The sequence below is a fragment of the Falco punctatus genome (assembly GCF_963210335.1).
Source record: "Falco punctatus genome assembly, chromosome: 4".
In the NCBI taxonomy this organism is placed as follows: domain Eukaryota; kingdom Metazoa; phylum Chordata; class Aves; order Falconiformes; family Falconidae; genus Falco; species Falco punctatus.
The window spans coordinates 58,956,952-58,975,901 of NC_137583.1; the positions used below are offsets into that span (position 1 = coordinate 58,956,952).

General features: G+C 43.9%; 1 protein-coding gene across 1 annotated transcript in view; it reads left to right on the forward strand.

Annotated features, from left to right (window-relative positions):
* The first annotated feature begins 541 nt into the window (after positions 1–541).
* The window catches only part of DPP6 (dipeptidyl peptidase like 6), a 571,473-nt gene continuing 553,064 nt past the window's right edge, over positions 542–18,950 (forward strand). Inside the window, exon 1 of the mRNA XM_080383697.1 lies at positions 542–733. Within this exon, the coding sequence (XP_080239823.1) occupies positions 674–733 (60 nt within the window). The 5' untranslated portion in view covers positions 542–673. The remainder of the gene's footprint in view (positions 734–18,950) is intronic.

Here is an 18,950-nt window from a genome sequence, read left to right on the forward strand (position 1 = left end):
ACCCAAAAACCACCTGAACTCTAGCACACCTGGAAAAGAAATTACAGAAAAAAGGAAGACCCCAACCCTACAGCTTGGTAGTAAGCAAACGCCTGCCAGTCAGAATATACCCAAGCATTTCATTTCAGTGGAAACAGCTGGGGTGAGTGCCCTGGGCACCAACAGGGCAGACCCCAGCGCCGGCGGCAGCCTTGTCCGCGGTACCGCCATCTCCCCCCCCACCCCCACCGCCCGCGGGAGGGGGCATTAGCACGGAGCAGCGCCCGAGAGCGCGGGGGGGCCGGGCTGGGCTGCGGGACCGCCACGGCGTGGGACGGCGCGTCCCGCGGAGCGGCCCGGGCCAGCCCCTCGGAGCGGAGCCGAGCCGAGCCGTGCCAGCCCGCCCCGCTGCCGCGGCGGCCCCGGAGGGCGGGGGGCGGGCAGAACCGGGCTCGCCTCGCCTCTGCTTTGGAGGGCGGGGGAGGAAAGCGGTGCCGGGGACGGGGAGGGGGGGAGCGGTTCGGGTTTTGTTTTGGAGCCGGGAAGCCGGGAGCGCCGCTAGCGCGCAGAGCCCGGCGGCCGGGGGCGAGGTCCCGGTGCGGAGTGGCCCGGCCGCGCCTTCCTGCCCCGCTCCGCCGCCCCGCGGGGTGCCGCGCCCGGAGCCCAACTTTCCTGCGCGCCCGCCGGCCCCAGCATGAACCAGACGGCCGGGGTGAGCAACAACGTCCGCTGCTCCAGCGGCAAGGGGCCCAAGGTAAGGCCGGCCGCCGGGCTCCGCGGGGCGCGCAGCGCGGGCGAAGCGGGCTCGCTGGGCTGCGTGGCGGGGCCCCTCCGCTGCGCCCCTCCGCTGCGCCCCTCCGCTGCGCCCGTGCCTGACCTGTAGCTGAGAGCGTGTGTCCCCGGCACCCCCGCAGCGTGCGCCCCGCACTTGGCCAAGTTGCGCGCCCCCCGCGCGGCTGCCCGGGCCCGGCGCGGTGCTGGCCAGGGGGGTCACCCCGCACCCCTCCGCGCAGGGCTGCTCCCCGGCTGCCGCCGGACCGGGCTGCGGCGGCCCCAGCGCGAACTCGTGCTCCTGCTTCAACCGGGCTAAAATGCCGCGAAGGTAAGGGTTTGTGCCGCGTGTGATGCGGGAGCAGGTGTATATATATATATATATATCTTCGATCTGCCGCTTTTGCTTCTTGCCACGGTGTGTTTGCATAGCCAGCGTTAAAAAAACATAACTGGTTTAGAACATCTTGTTGTGCACTCCACTTAATTCAACAGTTATGTCATCGGGTGCTCGCACTTCATTTCCAGATGAAATTTGCGTTAACCTTTTTTCCCTTTTTTTTCTGTAGTAGTGAACATGGCCTTTGCATCTGCATTTACAGCACTGATACGCTGCAATGTAGAGTCATGTAGATGTATGTGCCCTCTTGCAGACAGTTCTGTTGATGCTGTTCTGCAACTCTTTGAAGTGTTTTTCAGTGTTTATGTTTCTGTTTTAGGGTGTGCCGCCCCCCCCTGCAGCGAAATATTCCAAGTGCCTTTTTGAGGCTAGCATTTTGTCAAGAGTCATGATTCCGTATTGGCTAATGGGATGTACCGTAAAGAAAAGCAATATTTACCTTTCACCAGAAATGGTGGTGTGCTAACTTCTTTTTAATTTTACCTCTTAATGCTGGCCTCCTGTTCCATCTTCTAGACTTGATGTCATGTTGTTTGAAATGCTTTTTTGAGTGCTGCTGCTCACCTGGTTGGTTACTTTATGTTTAGTCGGTGCAGACCTGGTTCTGCAAACTCTTTAGGCACGCAGATATGCCTCATACCTCTCCTTCTGTAAAGTGAATACAATTATTTATCCTTTTCTCATATGGTCGTTTTAGGATTAAACCCACTAATCATAAGGCTATGCGAGTATTAAAAGATGCAACATGATGAGGGCTGTTGAAGTACACAAACAGATTAGATGAGTCTGCTGAAATTATTTGCTTAGCTCCATGACTAATCATATATTTGAAGTTAAACCCATACATAAGCTCTTTGCATAATTCGTGGACCTTCAGTTTAAGGTCCTCCATGGATCTTGCCTGTAATTTCAGAAATTTCAACGCTGGGCCTCCTGTCTTTGGACTTTATGGTTTTCTTGGAGTTTTGGGTTGAACAGCTAAGGTTATTGCATATTAGTAATAATTTATTGTATCAAGCTGCTGACCTAACACTTTAATGCAGAAGGAAGGGATGAGGCTCGAATGTGTATATTCTTAGCGCATGATAACTGATACATTTGTATTTCTCTGGAAGGCACCTTCATCTTATCTTCAAATGCTGTGGGATGTGGATTTTTTTTCTAGTGGAAATAAATATATTTTTTCAAGCCAGAAGATTGACATGATTGATGGTTTCAGATTTTTTAATTAAAACACAGAAAGCTCCGTGCATGACTGATTCAGTTGTAAGGAAACCTTGCAGAGTTCAGAAATGAGAGTTTATCAAACCAGGCTGAAAAAACAAATAACTGATCTGTCAGAGGTCTGTGATGGAGTTGACAAGAGGCAGAATAGCCAAGTTTTTTGTGATACTGACTTCTAAAGCATAGAAATGCTTGTGAGATGTTTAATATCTGGGTGGGGGTGGGGTTCTGAAAAATGAACAAACAAAACCCCAACCAAAAATAAAACAACAAAACCACAAACAGGACTTGTCTGACTTTCCAGATTTCCTAACTTTTGAACTAACTGGCCAATTTTAACTAGATTGACAGAACCAGAGAAGTGTTGCAAATGTCAACTTTCTACAAGTGTCATAGAAATAAATTGCTTAATAGAGAAGAAGGACTATTTAATACCCGAGCAGAGGAAGAAGCAGGGAGAAGCCTGCCCATCCCTCCTTTACTCACCCCGTCCCAGCAACCCAGTCAGCACATGGCTGTGGCTACCTCGTGCGCTGTCGTTTGCCCATCACAGGCTGTGTAAAGATTGGGAGGGAACAGGAGAAAGGAAGGAGTCAGAAGGATCTTGTAGAAGAATTGGAAGTTTATGGTGGAAAAGAGGCAGCCGTGAGCAAGAGCTGGAGTATTTGCAAGAGGGAGTGGGCTGAGCAAATAATGCAGGGCAAAAATCTGTCAGAAATCAAACTGTTGTTTGCACTACTCATGAAACAACTTGTTAGGCTTTTTTTACACACACCACCCCCTCCCCCCAAAAAAAAAAAAAAAAAGTCATCACGTTTGTGTCGACTAAAAGAGCTGCAAATGCCAACTCGCCGAAGCAAAGTCACTCTTCTTCCTGGCTTCACTCTGAGTTTTCCACTCACTAGGCAATGGACACCAAGACTTCAAATTTCCTTCACAAATTTACAGCTTTGCACAGTTGTGATGGGCAAGGGAGGTAACATTTTAAAGGAGGGATACAGTTAAAGCCCTTAAGTAGATAGCTTGATTCTAATTCCAAACTCTAGTAACACATGGCCACTAACACGTACATATTTTTTGAAATTTCTATGTAACGCTTTTTAGCTGTTTTTAACCAAGATCTAGCTCTAAGCCACTTGTAAATGCTATTGAAAGACTGATTTATTGGCTAGAGAGAACTATTTTTAAGAAATAGTTTGTGTACATACAGCTTCTGATGCTCTTTTTTTCTGCCTGTGACTAATCTTACTGCCTTTCCTAAGAAAATTTGTGGGAGGAAGGCAAGAGGATTCACCCCAGTGCTGTAAGGAAAAGCTTCATCATCGGAACATATCTGATGTGGCTGGGGTGTTGAGCCCTCCAGCTGCTGAGAGTCTGCACAAAACTGGGCACCTCTCTCATGGGCTGGGAGCAGGCTGCGACTCCAGTTAAGAAAGTGCACCTTATTAGAAAGTTATTCGGGTGCTGGCATAAGAACTTGAGGTTCAGTTCCGAGCTGTCACATTTCAACAGATTTCTTGAAGGAATTAATGAAGGCTAATTCCATCTGGGGACTCTGGCTTTTCAACACTGCGTGGTGCAGCTCCTGGCGTTTGGCTTTTATTCAGCAGTCCAGAGCCCCATGCTAGCCAAGGCAAGGCACAGGAATTTTGTCTTGAATTTAACTTATTTTCTTAGATTAGTACCAAGGACGATGCTGTGAGAAGGCACTTTGTTTCATGTTGAGACTCCCAATTGCATCTGTCTCAATGGAGGGAAATCTACAGAAAACATGGGGAGTAATTTCTTTCTTTAGAAACAACTCTATTTGGGGTGCTTCATCTGGGTACACCGAGCAAGGAGGTATCCCATGGAGCAGAATTTGTGGATCTCGTGGCCTTCGAAGTGTTGATGAGGATTCGGAGACCCACCAGCTCCCATCCTTCAGGGCACTGCGGTATCCAGCAGGAGATGGGCTGCTCCACAGCGGGAGCCCTCCCATCTCCCCTTTTGGAGAGGGGCCAGTGCAGAGCGCAGGGCTGTTCTTTGGAGTGGGGAAGATGGAAAGCCACAGTGTCTTCTGGGGATAGGGGGAGGCACTGTCTCTCTGGTTTACATGGAAGTGCATTTAGGCACACCATTGGCAGACACACAGTCTGGAGGGCATTTACCCCAGCTTCCTACAGCAGCCTTGGCTGTACATTAACGCATACTGGTTGGCACAACGCTGCTGCTGATTCGGTTGCTTTCCACATCTCTCTGACCATACTCTTGAATGACTATAACTGTTGTAGCTGTTCTGTGTGGAGCTCGGTCTTGGACATGGTCACTGTATATCTTCTGGATCAGGTCTCTTAACTCTGAGACCCATGGTCAGGACAGCTCCTTTGGCACACACTCATATTATGGCCCCAGTAGGGCATCACTGATGAGTACCCAAGTAGCTTATATGTGTTTTGAGGGTAATGCAGTCATTTTACTTCCTAAAACGCACTGCTGTTTTATTAGACATTTAACTCTCTTTGTGGATCTAGGCTGTAATGTCTTCCTGATTCCGATCACGTTGTGTGAGTAGGAGACAAGTGTTTTCCAGTCGCAACAGGAGCGATGAGAGTCACTTAAGCTGTATGGTAAAATCAAACAGCGCCGAGTTAAACCTGAGCAGATGTTGTGTGTTTCCATCATGGATTTCCTCGATGTGGCTTACAGGACTGTAGCAACCACCCTTCCTCTCTCAGCTTGTCAGCATTAAGAAACGCTTGTTGAATCAAAGTCTGGAGGTTAGGACATCTGCCAGAGTAACTGTAACCTGATTTTTAATCAGCAATAATGAATGCTTAAGGATAACAGCAAATCATTTGGACCGATTTTTATATTTTTTTTCTTTTAAAGGAGAGACAATTGAACTAAGTGGCAATATTGGTATGCAAGAAAGTGAGTGTGGAAACAACTCATTGTACTAATTTAAAGTCTTTGTTAAAGTACACTCAATAAGATGATCTGGAAATACAGTTTTGATTGTGCCCTTGTTTTGAAAAGAACCAAATTAACCTATAAGACAAGTAAATTGCTGATGTGGGGTGTTCCTCTAGAACTTCACTTTGCAGGGAGTTTCCCTGATCTAAAGGCGCAGTGCAGTGTTCATACAGCCGTGGTCAACAGGTCAATAATGTCCCTTTAACAGGATATGAGAGAGTTTGGTTCTGATAGTGGTTTATTCTTTAAACACTTAATAAGAGATTATTGCATCTACACTGGGAGAATCTAGTTTTCTTCTCTTTTACATGAACTATTCCCCTCATGTGCATTGCACTGATTTCAGTTGAATTACTGCTTATTTATGTTAGTTTAATTGCAAAGAGATTCAATACCTCTGAAGTTATGGAAGCAATAGAGCCACAGCACTTCTAGCACTCTTGGATGCAGAAAAAATGAAGAGCAGCTACGCTAGCTCCTCTGTATTATTGCTGAAGTGGAAAGAAGTTCAGTTTTACTTGCACATTGCATTTTACTATGTGTGGTAAGTTACCATGTATGGGCACAGCTAAGCAATATATTTTTCGAGTTGTCCAATTTTAATACTCTAGTGGGAATGCAAGGTTGACTTCCACACCTAATAAGTATTAAAGTAGGACTTATGTAGCTCCCAGGGCTTTAAAACATGATCAGTCAGCTATCTTCAAAATCCAGCCTCGCTCAGGGTGCAGTCCCTTAGAAATTACATTTCTATCTCAAAACAGTAACCTTTCATGGTCTAATACAGCATTGCACGAGAGCCCCAGCCAAGATTGACGCCCAGCCCTGCTGGATGCTGTAAACCCCCTATAGGCAGACGTGGCTTTGCCTTCAGTGTTTACCATTTAAGTTGTCAAATAAGAAGCAAAAAGCTGGGAGAGGGGAGAATTACTCTGGTTTTACAGGCACTGAAGTGAGGTGCTGAGTGTAACCCACCAAACCTGCCAAGCTTAGCAGAACGGTAACGATCCTAAATGCTGTGACAGTTGCAGGCTAGGTAGAGATGGCAGGATGAAGTTGAACTTGTCTGCCATGGAGAATGAAGGTAGTACTAGATATTGTCCATTTAAGAGCCAGCTGGCTCATCAGAATGTGCTCCTGACATCCCACCAGTATATCCCTCTCTGTGAAGCATGTTATCCCTTGCCCCGGTGTAGGTGTCAGCAGAAAAAAGCTGTGGGCAAAGAAGGGGGAGAAAACATTTGGCTTGGGTCGTCTGTCCATGAGGAATCCAGGTGTTGGTTTGGCTTGTTGTGGAACAACGTGGTGCTTGCATGTGGTGTGGAACTGTGTAGCATTGATTTAACTCTTTTGCCTATACCAGTTTGTATAGATCCTGTATCTTCTCTGTCCTTTGTGGGGGATCTTTCACAAAGCTGCAGAGGCAAAACCTGTCCTAGGAATGGTGAATTCTAAATCAGGGGGAAAAAACTGCAGGGAACTTAAGGGGAGGTGTTTGAAACTGATTTTTATCACATTCTCTGTCTTCCTTGTAAACTGTAAGTTTTCAGTTGACATTTTCTGGTTGCAGGTGCTGACTTAGAGAAGTTTTGCTTCTGTTGATGTAAAAGGAAGATTTCAGAAATTTCTAAGACCTTAACCAACCCAGCCATAAGGATTTTAGGAGTCACGGCTGTGGGAAGTTCTTGACCAGATCTTGTGTGTGTGGATGAAAGAAGTGAAATCCTTTCTTTATAATTCTACCCGTGACCCTGATGTTTTTTGTTGGTTAATTCCAGCCATGTTCCCTTGAGTGCTTCCTGGGACTGCCCAAGTGTCAGCTGTCCTGTAAACTTCCCATTGAAAGGAAATTTTACAAGGATGATGATGGCTGGTTTGAGACTAGAAATTTCAGTGAAAGGCTTAAACACCCCTTTGAAGGATGGTAAGACAAAGGGAGATGGCTAGACCAACCTGTTAAATGCCCTGAGTGATCAAAATCCTCCTGGCAGGGTTCATGCTTTCCCCAGCTGGAGGGAATCCAACTGCGAGATGCAGCCTGGGGAAGAACAGGCTCCTCTAGTCCTGGTGTTGATGGAGCATCTTGTCAAGGGTATGTTGGGCGATGGGGAGCAAAAGGATCTGTGGGTTTTGTACCATAGTGCAGGTATGCACCAGCAAGGGTGTACTTTGCCTAGAACAATTGTTATTTTAAGGCTTTAGGGGGTGCATGAGAAAGGGGCCAGAGACAACCATTCTTCCCCAGTAAATATTTGCCAGGAGGGTTACGGCAGGGCTGTGTGGAGCTCAAGGGATTTCCAGTGGTGCCTGGTATTTCGTTCCCCGTACCTCTGCAGTGCTCTCCCACGCAGGGAGCCCTGAGCCCTGAATCTGAATGAGCTCAGGGGATCGGTGACACCAGAGCCGTCCTGCTCCCTGTTTATTTGTGGGTGCTGCTCTCTGCTGCTGTTTTTCATCTTTAATGAGGGCTGAACACACCATAAAATTTTATTGGGTGTTTATGCTAACAAAATTAACTAACAGTTGGTGCCTTAAAAATGCAGCCGGAGCTCTGAGCGCTATAACTAGAGTCTTCAATGGCTTTTTAACTGGTATAGGACAGAGCAAATGTGTGAGTACCAATGTCATTTAACAGTAAACCATTTTTATATTAACTTTTTATTGACCAGAACTGATTAATTGAAATTTAAAAAAAAAAATATCTTAGCACAGTATGTGCTTAAACAAAATCATGTTTTCAGGCATTAGATAGCTAGAAGCTCTGTCAAAATTGTGTGGTTAATTTATAATACCAAGACCAATGGGCTGATAATCAAAATAAATTAGCTTAGCCATTTCAATACTTTAAAGCTTAAGTCAAGTAATAGGAAGAAGATGTGTTTTAGCATTTCAATTATTGTGTTTCCCAATGAAATAGATATAATATCATGCTGTGAATGCTGTATGGATCACTTGGGGCCATGACTTCAATGGGAGTACAAAGGACCTCTAGGTTATAGAAAAAAAGAAAAAGGATTAAGTTTAGGCTCAATTTCTTGTTCACTAGAATTCATTTGGCTTATTTCTATATTAGTGCTGTTAGGTAAACATAGGGAAGTCATTTGCTTTCATTCATTTATTTATTGAGCATTTTTATTTATTTTCATGCAATTTTCCTGCGCCTAGTCTGGAGAGAGTTTGATGTTTATGATCTTTACATTATGCTGGGGATTTTTATGCTGGTTTTAAAACAAAATAACCAGATTGACATGCTGGGATATTTGTTTGTGTGTGTGTGTGAATGAAATAGTTTGATTATCAGTTAGCACTGATTTACCACATATTTACCTAGGTATTAGATAGGGCTGATTTGCATTTCGGGGCACTGCCAGAAATAAATTTTGGCTGAAAGACTTGTGCTAGCACTCAAAGGGAATGTCCCAGTTCCTGGATTAAGCCCTGAGTTACGCTGGGATGCTGGCCAAGTGGTTTAGGCTTTACATTTTCACGTTGTCGCATTATCATAGATCCCAGCTGATTTTCAAGGCCAGACACTGCTGCCATCAAGAAAATGTTCTCCAACCTGCTTTTAGCCTCCCGGTGTAAGGATGGTCTTGGGGATCTAACATGAACTCACAGTAGTCAGCGGTAGTCTCACTGAGACTGGGGCAAATATTCTGCCCATGCTTTAGTTTTTTCTGTTGGTAAAAATAAGGATGAGCATTTCCCTTGCATGGTCTGGCAGCTCTTTGGTGGAGGATAATAACCTGGTAACCCACTAAGTGGGCTTCCCATCCTTACTGTTGGCCTTACGCTCTTGTGCTTGACATCTGAGAATTTAGCAAACTTCAATGTCATTAAGAACATACCCTTCTTTGTCCCTCCTACACTTCTTTTCCTTTGTTCCAGAGGTATAGGAGGTTGCACGGTCCCTATACCATGACATGATATGGTCCAGAGGATGGCCTCGGAGGTTAGTGTACCCAAAGGAGTGAGTTGTGTTGCAAGCATAGAGCAGGTGGAAGATGGGAGCACATCAGTATTTCAGCTCACTTGAAAGAAAGGTTGTTAAGATTATAAAACCTCGGGTAATTTAAAAAGAGAGCATGTATGGCCCTCCTAGGTGTTGTGCCTTCAAGCAGACAGAATGAAAGCCAAGGCTTCGTGAGAGCCCCAGGGGGAGGGCTGGGGGCTGGCAAAGTTGGTGAGTGCTGGGCTCATCTCAGCTCTGCCAGCAGGTTGAAAAGGGGCAAGACATCGACATTTGGAGGTCAGCTAACTTGCTTATTTGCAGATGGTGTCTAAAATTGGAATGCTAGGAAGAGACTGAAATTATGGCACAGATGTGTGCTGCTGATAATTTACTGCTACTCAGGGCAGCAGATACGCCATATGCTTTTCTTTTTTTCTTTTTTTTTTTCTTTTTTCTTTTGATATATTAGTTTATGCTTCTAGGCTTTTGACTTGTCTTGGACTTCTGCTTAGCATCCCAAGATCCTAGTGTTTGCAGAATTTTAGTGCAGTTTTTTATTCAAGTCAGATTTTCTGGATAATGACCTCACACAGAGCCTTTGCCACTGCTTTAACTCTGTTCTCCTAAGTGGAGGATCAGATAGCTTTTCGTAAGTAAAAAGTCCACGAAAGGTCCAGCAGCAGGCATTCACATCAGTGTTATTTCTATTGCGGCACTCCATGGGAACACTAGCTGCATGTTGGGATTCAATCGAACAAGAGGCTCTCCAGCCAGAAAGCACAATACTGCTTCTTACATCAAAGAGCTTAGATTTTAAATTTGTTCATTGGTTCATGGTCATCTCTCAAACTAACGATTTTATTCTTCACTTTATATTCTCGCTGCTTAGCATTGATTTCAGTGTGTGATCCCATTGATTGTCCTGGGGTTTCTCTTATGCTGCTTAACATGAATCTGGGTTGCACCTGGGCCCCATAGTATAACACATTTTCCTTGAAACGATGCGTTGCCTCATTGCCAGTCCTCTTGTCTGACCACCCATTGCACAATTAATCTGCCAGCAGAGAGGCCGCCGAAGTTTTTCAGTCACTTACTCCAAGTTTAGCTGCTCTTTATTGTTATAGATCTCCAGCGCGTCACAACTATTCTTGAATGTCCCAGGTGCTGCTTTCTGTACCTCTCCATATTTTCTGATTTGTTCTGACTTTAGTCACTTGAGTTACCCTGATATTGCTAAAATTCTCTAAGGCTGCAGCTGTGTTACAGAGCACACCTGTACCTTGCCCTTGTCTTTCACTCCCTCATTTGGAGTTTATTCCTGCGGACTTCCTATACCTGCTCTGCTCCTACTGTTTTGATTTTTTTTTTTTTTTTAATGGCAGGGGAGAGCACTGAAGATTCCACTTTACAAAGAAGTTAATTTACTTCCAGTGAATAAAACCAGCTTTCCTTCCCCCCCCCCCCCCCCCCCCCTTACTTTACATGGTAAGGGAATTTTGCTTGTGCTTTTTGTTAATTTGTGTGACTTGTTGCCCATAAAGGGCATTTATAGCATAAAAAATAAACCACCTTGCTGGTTTATCCTGCTCAGGGACACTGAAGGACTGATTTGGGTTGAAACACAGGTATCTTCACACGGTCCTCTGAGAAGGTAATGATGGTTCTTGGTCGCTGCAGCTTGGGCTTTTACTAAGGTGTTTCAAGTTGCCACTCAGGAACTGCAGCTAGAATTTCTAGCCATGGATGATCATGATGGAGGTGACGAAGGTATTAGCCAAGGACAGAGGGAGGAAGGAAATTGTTTATGGACCCTCAAACTCTTTATTTATGGTATTAATTCAAGTGTCTGGATATTTCTTTTTTGTCTGTTGTCCCCTTTTTCTTTATAGAACAGTAGGAAACTTCAGTGCTCTTTTCTGACTTTAATGGAAAGTAATCAATGCTGTGCACTATCACAGTATTATGATAAAAATACCTCAGCTAAAACCATCTTTGACAGCAAAATATTGTAAGTGACCTCCAATGGTTAGCCTTCCTTAGGTACTTCGCTGCTGTAGCTTCATTATGTTTTACAGCAGATATTTTTCTCCACAGAAATTCTGACTGGCAGCTGATACGGACTAGCTGAAACAGAGGGAGATTATTCTGGTTTTGTTTTAAGCACAGGAGAGATGTCCACATATAACTTCCAGTGATGTCAGGAGAAACAAAATACCTAAATCTCTTGTGTGCTGATAGAAGAATTGCCTCTAAAACTTTTTCAGTGTAAAGCATGAAGTTCATTGAAGAACCCAGTAATGAAGAACTATGGTTCCTAGTGCTTAAAATTTCAGTGATTGTACAAAAATAAAGCCTCGAGCACTTTAAATTATAGTTTTTAGGGACATTACCACAAATTACTTATTCTTTCTTGAAAGCTCCTCTCTTACTTCCTTGTAAGCATTTGTTAGATTTGGATTTTAATATGGACATCATCCAGGAGAAAAAAAAAATATAATCAGTGTTCTATTTGATAGGAGCTGTCACTTACTTACTGTCACACTTTGGAAACAGAAATTGAAAAGATTTAGGAGAAAGCTAGCAGATTCCAGTGTGGTCTTACCACTGTTATTACCAGACTTAGCAAATTAACTGAGAGTGTAACACTTTGTAAGAACGACGACTATCCAGCTGAGGAATAGCTGTTCTTTGCAAAGGCTGAAGCACACAGATGCACTCAAATACTACAATAAGATGATAAAATGTGCTGTCAAAGCAAAAGTGTATGTTTACACTGTGTTGTACGAAAGGTATCTACTGCCCCATGAGCTCTTTGAAAGCCAGTATGCGTGATCTTGTCGGCAGCACCGCGGAGTCCAGGTGATAGTGTTTGCCAGTAAAGGGATTGTTTTGGTGAGTGGGAAGGGTATACTGGACCATCGCTGAAAAGGCACCTTCTTTCTGATGTGTAAATGTGAATGAGTCTTCACATTTTGGCTACATGTTTGTGTGTGCTGTAACAGCACTCCTAAGTATTGCTGCCACAGCATTCCTAAGCATGAAATGTCATGCCTTTTCCAAGGTTTCAATTTTATTTCATAAAACAAGAAAAGAAAAGCAAAAAATAGCTCAAGTGTATAGCCAGTGTTGCTGCAGAGGTGAAAAAACACCATCAAAATGATGCAGAGGTGTTGACTTATCTCATCAAAGACTGAAACTCTCTTCCTACACTAAATGGGTAATCAATGTAAGATGATCCTTCAAGGACAGGACTCAGTTTAAGGATTACAGCACCAATATTTAGGCATCCAATTTCTGTTCACATGTGACCTAGGGTCAGGATTTTTCTGCATTAGTGCTGTGGAACATGTGCTGGTTATCTTTTCAGCTGCTGTAGCCCAGCGGTATGAATTTCCCACAGATCTTGTGTCTGCCAGCAACAGCAGTATGTCTTGCAGATGCCTGGACATCTCCAGTGATGCTGGGTATCTTCGTTTAGGCAGTGGAGTTGGACAGGCAATACCTAAGCTCCCATTATAGTCAATGGGACACCATCAGTAAAGTCTAGAGAGCAATGAAGCTCACTGTAAGGTCGCTGTGGGCTGGCTGCTCCCTAACTTGCTTCTTACATTCCATTGAATTTTTTTGACTGGATCCCTGTAGACTGTAATTGGAGTTTAGACACCTGGCACTAATATAAGCCCCTGATTGTAGGCATCCTAATCTCAAATTGCATCCCTCTTGTAGTGTCAGCCTTGTCTACTGTGTTACTAGTTGTCAGTGTGGGTAAGAAAAACTGGGAAGAATTAAGGTATTAAATTCTTGCCTGCCATTTCCCAAGAGCCAGAACATTTCTTGTGGGTCAGGATGGATGGCTGAATACTACAGCGTAATCAGCGTACCTGAGACTGATTTATCTATAATAATACAAGGCACAGCAGTGAGAGCTTGGGGAAAAATGACTGGTTTTATTTTCCTGAAGTTCAGGTTTCAGAAAAGCTTGCGTTATTCTGATCAGGGTAATTGTGCAGCAGGCTTAGGTTGATGTCTGCATTTCAATCTTGATGAATCCTTGGAGAGGCAGTCTGTTGTCTGACCAAGAGAAAAAGGATTCTTACGTGAATTGGGAGATAATCTTTTTCCCCTTTTTTTTTAAAGGTTAGTCCAGCCAAGCCAATCCTTTTGAGACGGGTGAGTAAGAGTTGCAGAAATGCTGATACCGGTGCGCAGAAGATTTATGAATCTCTATGTGGAGTGGAAGGCAGATGTAGATAAAGCAGGCGAGGTTAAATCATGCTTTGCCTGTAATTGTGAGCGTGATATCAGCGTCGGTGTCTTTGACTGCAAGGTCCCTTGGGAGCTTTATAGGGCACGGCACAAACATTAGCTGGTCAGCTACTACTCAGGCCATGCCTTATTTCGTAAATGCTGCTCTAAATAAATGTAATCAATAATGAGATCTTGTGTTAAAAAATACACTGCTTTCTGTTGATACTATTTTTTTTTTTTTTGGCACAGCAGATTCCCCTCCCCTTACTGCTCTAAGAACTAAAGATGGGGTTTTCACGTCAGCGTTCAAAATAAGGGCCAAGGCTCATTCTTTACTCCCTTAACATGGGTTTAAGCCAGCATGATGACATTTCTCTTAGTCCTGTTGTCATAACCTCAAGTGGACTTAATCCAGCTCATGGCTGATGGTAAAGAAAAATCAGGCTGTGTCAGTATTGCTAACAGCTCTTGTTATATGAACAGTCTTGGCAGCCTACCATGGTTCTTTCATATTTAGGAAATCAGATCTAAATTATTTAGAACTTTGAGATGAGCAAATGTTTGGAAGGTTATTTTTTGGGAAATATTGCTGGGTTTAGTCTCTTTTTTTCTGGTAGGCAGCTTTAGCTCATTACATTTAGAGGTTGGTGGTTTTTTTTTAATTTACTTACGTTTTTTAAAGAAGATCTATTTTTCTATTTAGAAATAACTCTAAATAACTCTATAGCTAAGTAACAAAATGATTTTTAAAAATCATTGGGGAAAACATCACCTCCTAGGGGAAAATGTGGATGCATTAGAAAGTTATTTTCAAAACTCTGCCAGAATTCAGTAAACTGTGTTTTAGAGGCATTACCATCAGGCGGGAGGAGGTCAGGAGTGAAGGAAGAGGCAATCATCAGCCAAACTATTTCTGTGGGCTTCATTACTCTGGTGTTTCAGATCCTCAAAACCTCTAATGAGGCAACTACTGATTGCTGTTAGAATGGATTGGATTATGCTAGGTTAGTGTTACTCCAATGTTAAAGACAGTGGAACTGAGAAACAAGGGACAGCAGGAGCCAGGTTTTGAAAAATATTTAGTCACTTACGTGTTAAGACTTGGCAGGCATTTGCGCAGAGCCCACCAAATGCCATTACATGGGGGATGGGAGCTCTTTGTAGGGTTTTTTGGGTTTGTTTGTTTCTTTTGTGAGCATCCTAGGGGTGCTTTCCTGAAACAGGCCAGGTAATTTTGAAGCCCACCTAATTCTCCTGGGTTCCTCTGTGCAGTCTGTGGAAGAGCAAAACAAAGGAGTCCAGGCTTCACCGTTGTCTGTCAATAAATCAGCTGCTCAATTATTTTTTCCTCTGGCTGGCAGAAGGTGTTTGTATTCAGGTGGTCTAGTGACATCCTTGGAGACCACTGGCCGTTGCTAGTGACCTGTATATCCTTGGAAATGTAAGTTCCTATCTTGCACTGATTTCAGTAGACTTACACGTCTAAACACTTGAGATGCCCTAGCCCATTAAAACTGCTCCTGGGTGATTTTCACTGAGGAATATCCACTGCCGTCAGGAGTAACAGTTTCATGTGCAGTCCCTGGCTTCCATCTTCTCACTGTCAAAAATGCAATCCATTTTGTGCTAATGAAACACTTAGACCATGATTTCAAGTAAATTTAAACATGAACTTAAAATTATTTTTAAATTAACTGGCATAATTGGATGGCATTTGTAAGTGTTAATTTTGTGTAGTCAGAACTGGGGACCATATATGATAATGGAAGGATGCTCCACAGTGGTATTGAGGTGATGTTTTGCAAGCTAAGTCCAAAAGTGCCATCAGCTTCACTGCCACTAACTTTGGAAATAACTTAAGGTGCATCACCAGTGAGTTACATGACTTCAGTAGTCCTCAGAGCTTCATAATCATAGAATCATAGAATAGTTTGGGTTGGAAGGCACCTTTAAAGGTCATGTAGTCCAACCTCAGCCACTCAATGAGCAGGGACATCTTCAACTGGACCAGGTTGCTCAGAGCCCTGTCCAACCTGACCTTGAATGTTTCTAGGGATGGGGCATCTACCACCTCTCCAGGCAACCTGATCCAGTGCTTCACCACCCTTAGTGTAAAAAATTTCTTCCTTACACCTAGTCTGAATGTACAGTCTTTTAATTTAAAACCATGAACCCTTGTCCTGTTGCAACTGACCCTGCTAAAAAGTTTGTCCCCATTTTTCTTATAAGCCCTGTTAGGTACTGGGAGGCTGCTGTAAGGTCTCCCTGCAGCCTTCTCTTCTCCAGGTTGCACAACCCCAACTCGCTCGGCCTGTCTCCATAGGAGAGGTGCTCCAGCCCTCTGATAATTTTGGTGGCCCTCCTGTGGACCCTTTTAACAGGTTTGATAGGACTGAGACACTCAAAGCCTCCTATGTGTCCAGAGGCAGTGGGAATCTTGGGGAAAAAAAGGGTTTCTAAAAGTCTGCTTAAATCGCAGGGGGATTGAACTGGGGAGGAGGTTAAAAGCAGGCCCAAAACATGGATGAGATTTGGTTTCTCCCATTTCCAGACATGCTTTAAAAGAAAGACATCAGCTTCTAGTGGTGCTCTGGGGAAATAAGGGTGTTGATTTGTCCAGGGGAAGAGCGGGCAGTGTGAATCCAGAGCCAGTGGAAGTCTGCTCTCAGCCCCAAGGAAAGAAGGGTTCAGAATTGAAGATGCCCAATTTTTTTAGCTTTTTGCAGCAGGCAGCTACTGAGCAGTTTCAGGCTAGTTTTCAGGAAGTCCCTGTGCAGTAAAATGACAACAGCCTGTTTTGAGGTGCTTAGTTCTCTTCAAGGCAGTAGATGTAATCTAGGGGTTTGGACTTTACCAATGTTTTGCTCTGTTACTAAGTTTTCTATGGGCTCTTCACATTAAAAATTATAAACAGTCTTCCTGTTCTTTACTACACATTGTAAAATATCATATATATCACACAGGTAAGGAACACTGATGCCCAGAACTCCTATGGGATGAATGTAGAATACTACTTACTAATTGTTTATTACTGTAAGCTCACAGTGCTGCCAAAGGGGGTTTTCTGGGATCTCCTGTTTCATCTGGTCAGGTCTGATGGCTTTCTGCATGGCATGCCCATGATAGGTGAAAAGATGTAAATCCTTCGCTTGGCTTCTGCTGAGCAAAACTCCTCCGTGACATTTAATTAGCTCCAGTTTCCAAAGCCCTGAACAAAAGTCACTGAGAATCTCCCTCCTTTGCTTTCTTCCTGTGTTTGCTGCATGCAGAGAACAGGAGCAGGGGACTGTACAGTGACCTCAGTGTTTTAAGCTGTGGGTTTTTTGCTGAGTACTACTTGGCACCTTTTCACAGAGGACCTCCATTCCCCAGCACTATTTATGGGTGGTGAAGCAGATGCCTGTCTTGAGTGAAGCTCTGAGGTCTCCTCATTGAAGCCCAGCCCAGGTTTTTGTTCACTTGGACCCATAGACACTGTGCTAATCACTAGGTTGCTCTGCTGCTCCTTAGAATATTTTGATCATGAGATTTTTGACAGTTTTTTTCTCTCTGTAACACCCCTGTTTTCCCATTTCCTTCATTATATGAAGAATAAAGGGCAGGGAAAGATTGTGGAATACATGCATGCTTAATTTTCTGTAAGCTGACTTGTGTCTTTCTGCTTTGCTGTGGCTTGAAATGAATTTTAGATTTTTAGAGCAGTGATACACACCATTAAAGAGCCTTGCTGTCTAACCAGGCACAGTACTTCTGCAAAGCAACTTCTCAAATTGGGAAGATAGCAAACAGAGAAAACTATTCTGTTTAGGAATGAATAACATGTTTTATTGAACCAGAACAAGGGGGCTGCAGTGATGTGCTATAGGTGTGCATCATCTTTACTCATGCATTGGTTGTGCTTATGGGTTGATAGCTGGCAGTAGTTGACTGCTAGCTTAAGATCATAGCCATGCCCTGTGCTTGAGGGCAGATTTTCAGAAGAAAATGTGTCGTGTGAGCAGTTACAGCATATTTTGACCCTGATCTTTTGGGTATAGCCAAATACCACAAGGGAAATTCAGGAAAGCACAGGGGAACAGAGATGGCTTTAAGGCTGCTGAAGCAGACACTAGCTTCCAGCATCCCAAGAAACTAGTACAACAGCCAGAGATCAGCAGTAATGGACCAGCTGAGTCTCAACACTATTGTGACTTTGAAATGTTTGAGTTAGGTACTTTGTGTCCCAACCTAACTCTGCCATGCCGTTCCCAGCAAAAAGCTATCCTTTCTCCTCCCCTCTGGAGTGACCGTTGTGTGTGAAACCTTGAAGCCAAAAAGGAGTTGCAGCGCTGTATTTTTCCAGCCAACACTGCTCCTCGCAGCAGAGTCCTTCTTACTCTCTGGGTGGCTGCCAGACATTGCAACCCCGTCCTGCTACAGCGTGTCATGCAATGCATGTCCACACATTCCCAGCTTAGCAAGCTCTCTCTGCTCTTTGCCCTTCACAGCACCCCAGTGATGGAGACCCTGAGCTCCAGGGGGTCAAGCCAGGAAGTCTTCATGTGCCAGTGGCAAGTAGAGACTGTTGCAGGACGTGCAATATTTAGCACACCATCCACCTCCTGAGCTACTTCTAAGGCTCCTTCTCTCCACCTGCTCTGAACAGAAGGTCTCAAGCCTGACTGAGAATCAGGACTGTTCTGTCTAATTTGGTGTTATCCTTTGGCAGCAGAAAATTAACTATTTTCTAATAAACCTCAGATATAATAGTAAGTTGCGTGCTGAATTCTTTGCCTTTCTTTTCTTTAATTCAATTCTTGTTGTGTTATGGAGAAGCTACATTATTTTTTCCCCCTAGGGAAAACAAACATTATTGGTCCTGACTATTCATTTTTGCCTGTCCCTTGATTTGTAGGCTGTGCTGTCATTTCAGTTCAGTTTGTGCTGATACCTGTAGCACTTGTGGTGGGTTTGCATATTTTCAAGATGAGTGGCAATGTCAAGCTATCCGGTTTTTATTCTGTTCAGCTTTTTAGCTCAGATTTGGCCTCTTTTTTTTGGTGGGTCGAATGGCCAGTATTTGCACCTGTTGACTGCTGTCTTGGCATCTGAATTTGGGTTTGGGTTCTCTGACAGTTCCCCCTGTGAAGGGACTGTTTCTAGAAGGGCTTTAGCTTTCCACAGGAGAAGAATGAGGTCATTTATTCAGCAAAGTTAGGTAGCTGCATATCAGTTTTAAAAAATCCTAACCAAAGTATACATTATTTTTTTTCCACTATGGAATTCATCTATCTAGATCTCTTTAAAAAGTAGCTCCGTTTCATAAAAGGAAAGCATTTACCATGACATCCGTTTTATCCTGCCCCTTTCCATCTGAAAAGCCTTAAGTTGCCACCTGTTTGGTTTTCAGTTACTTCTGTAATTCTTTTTTAAAAAGTTCCT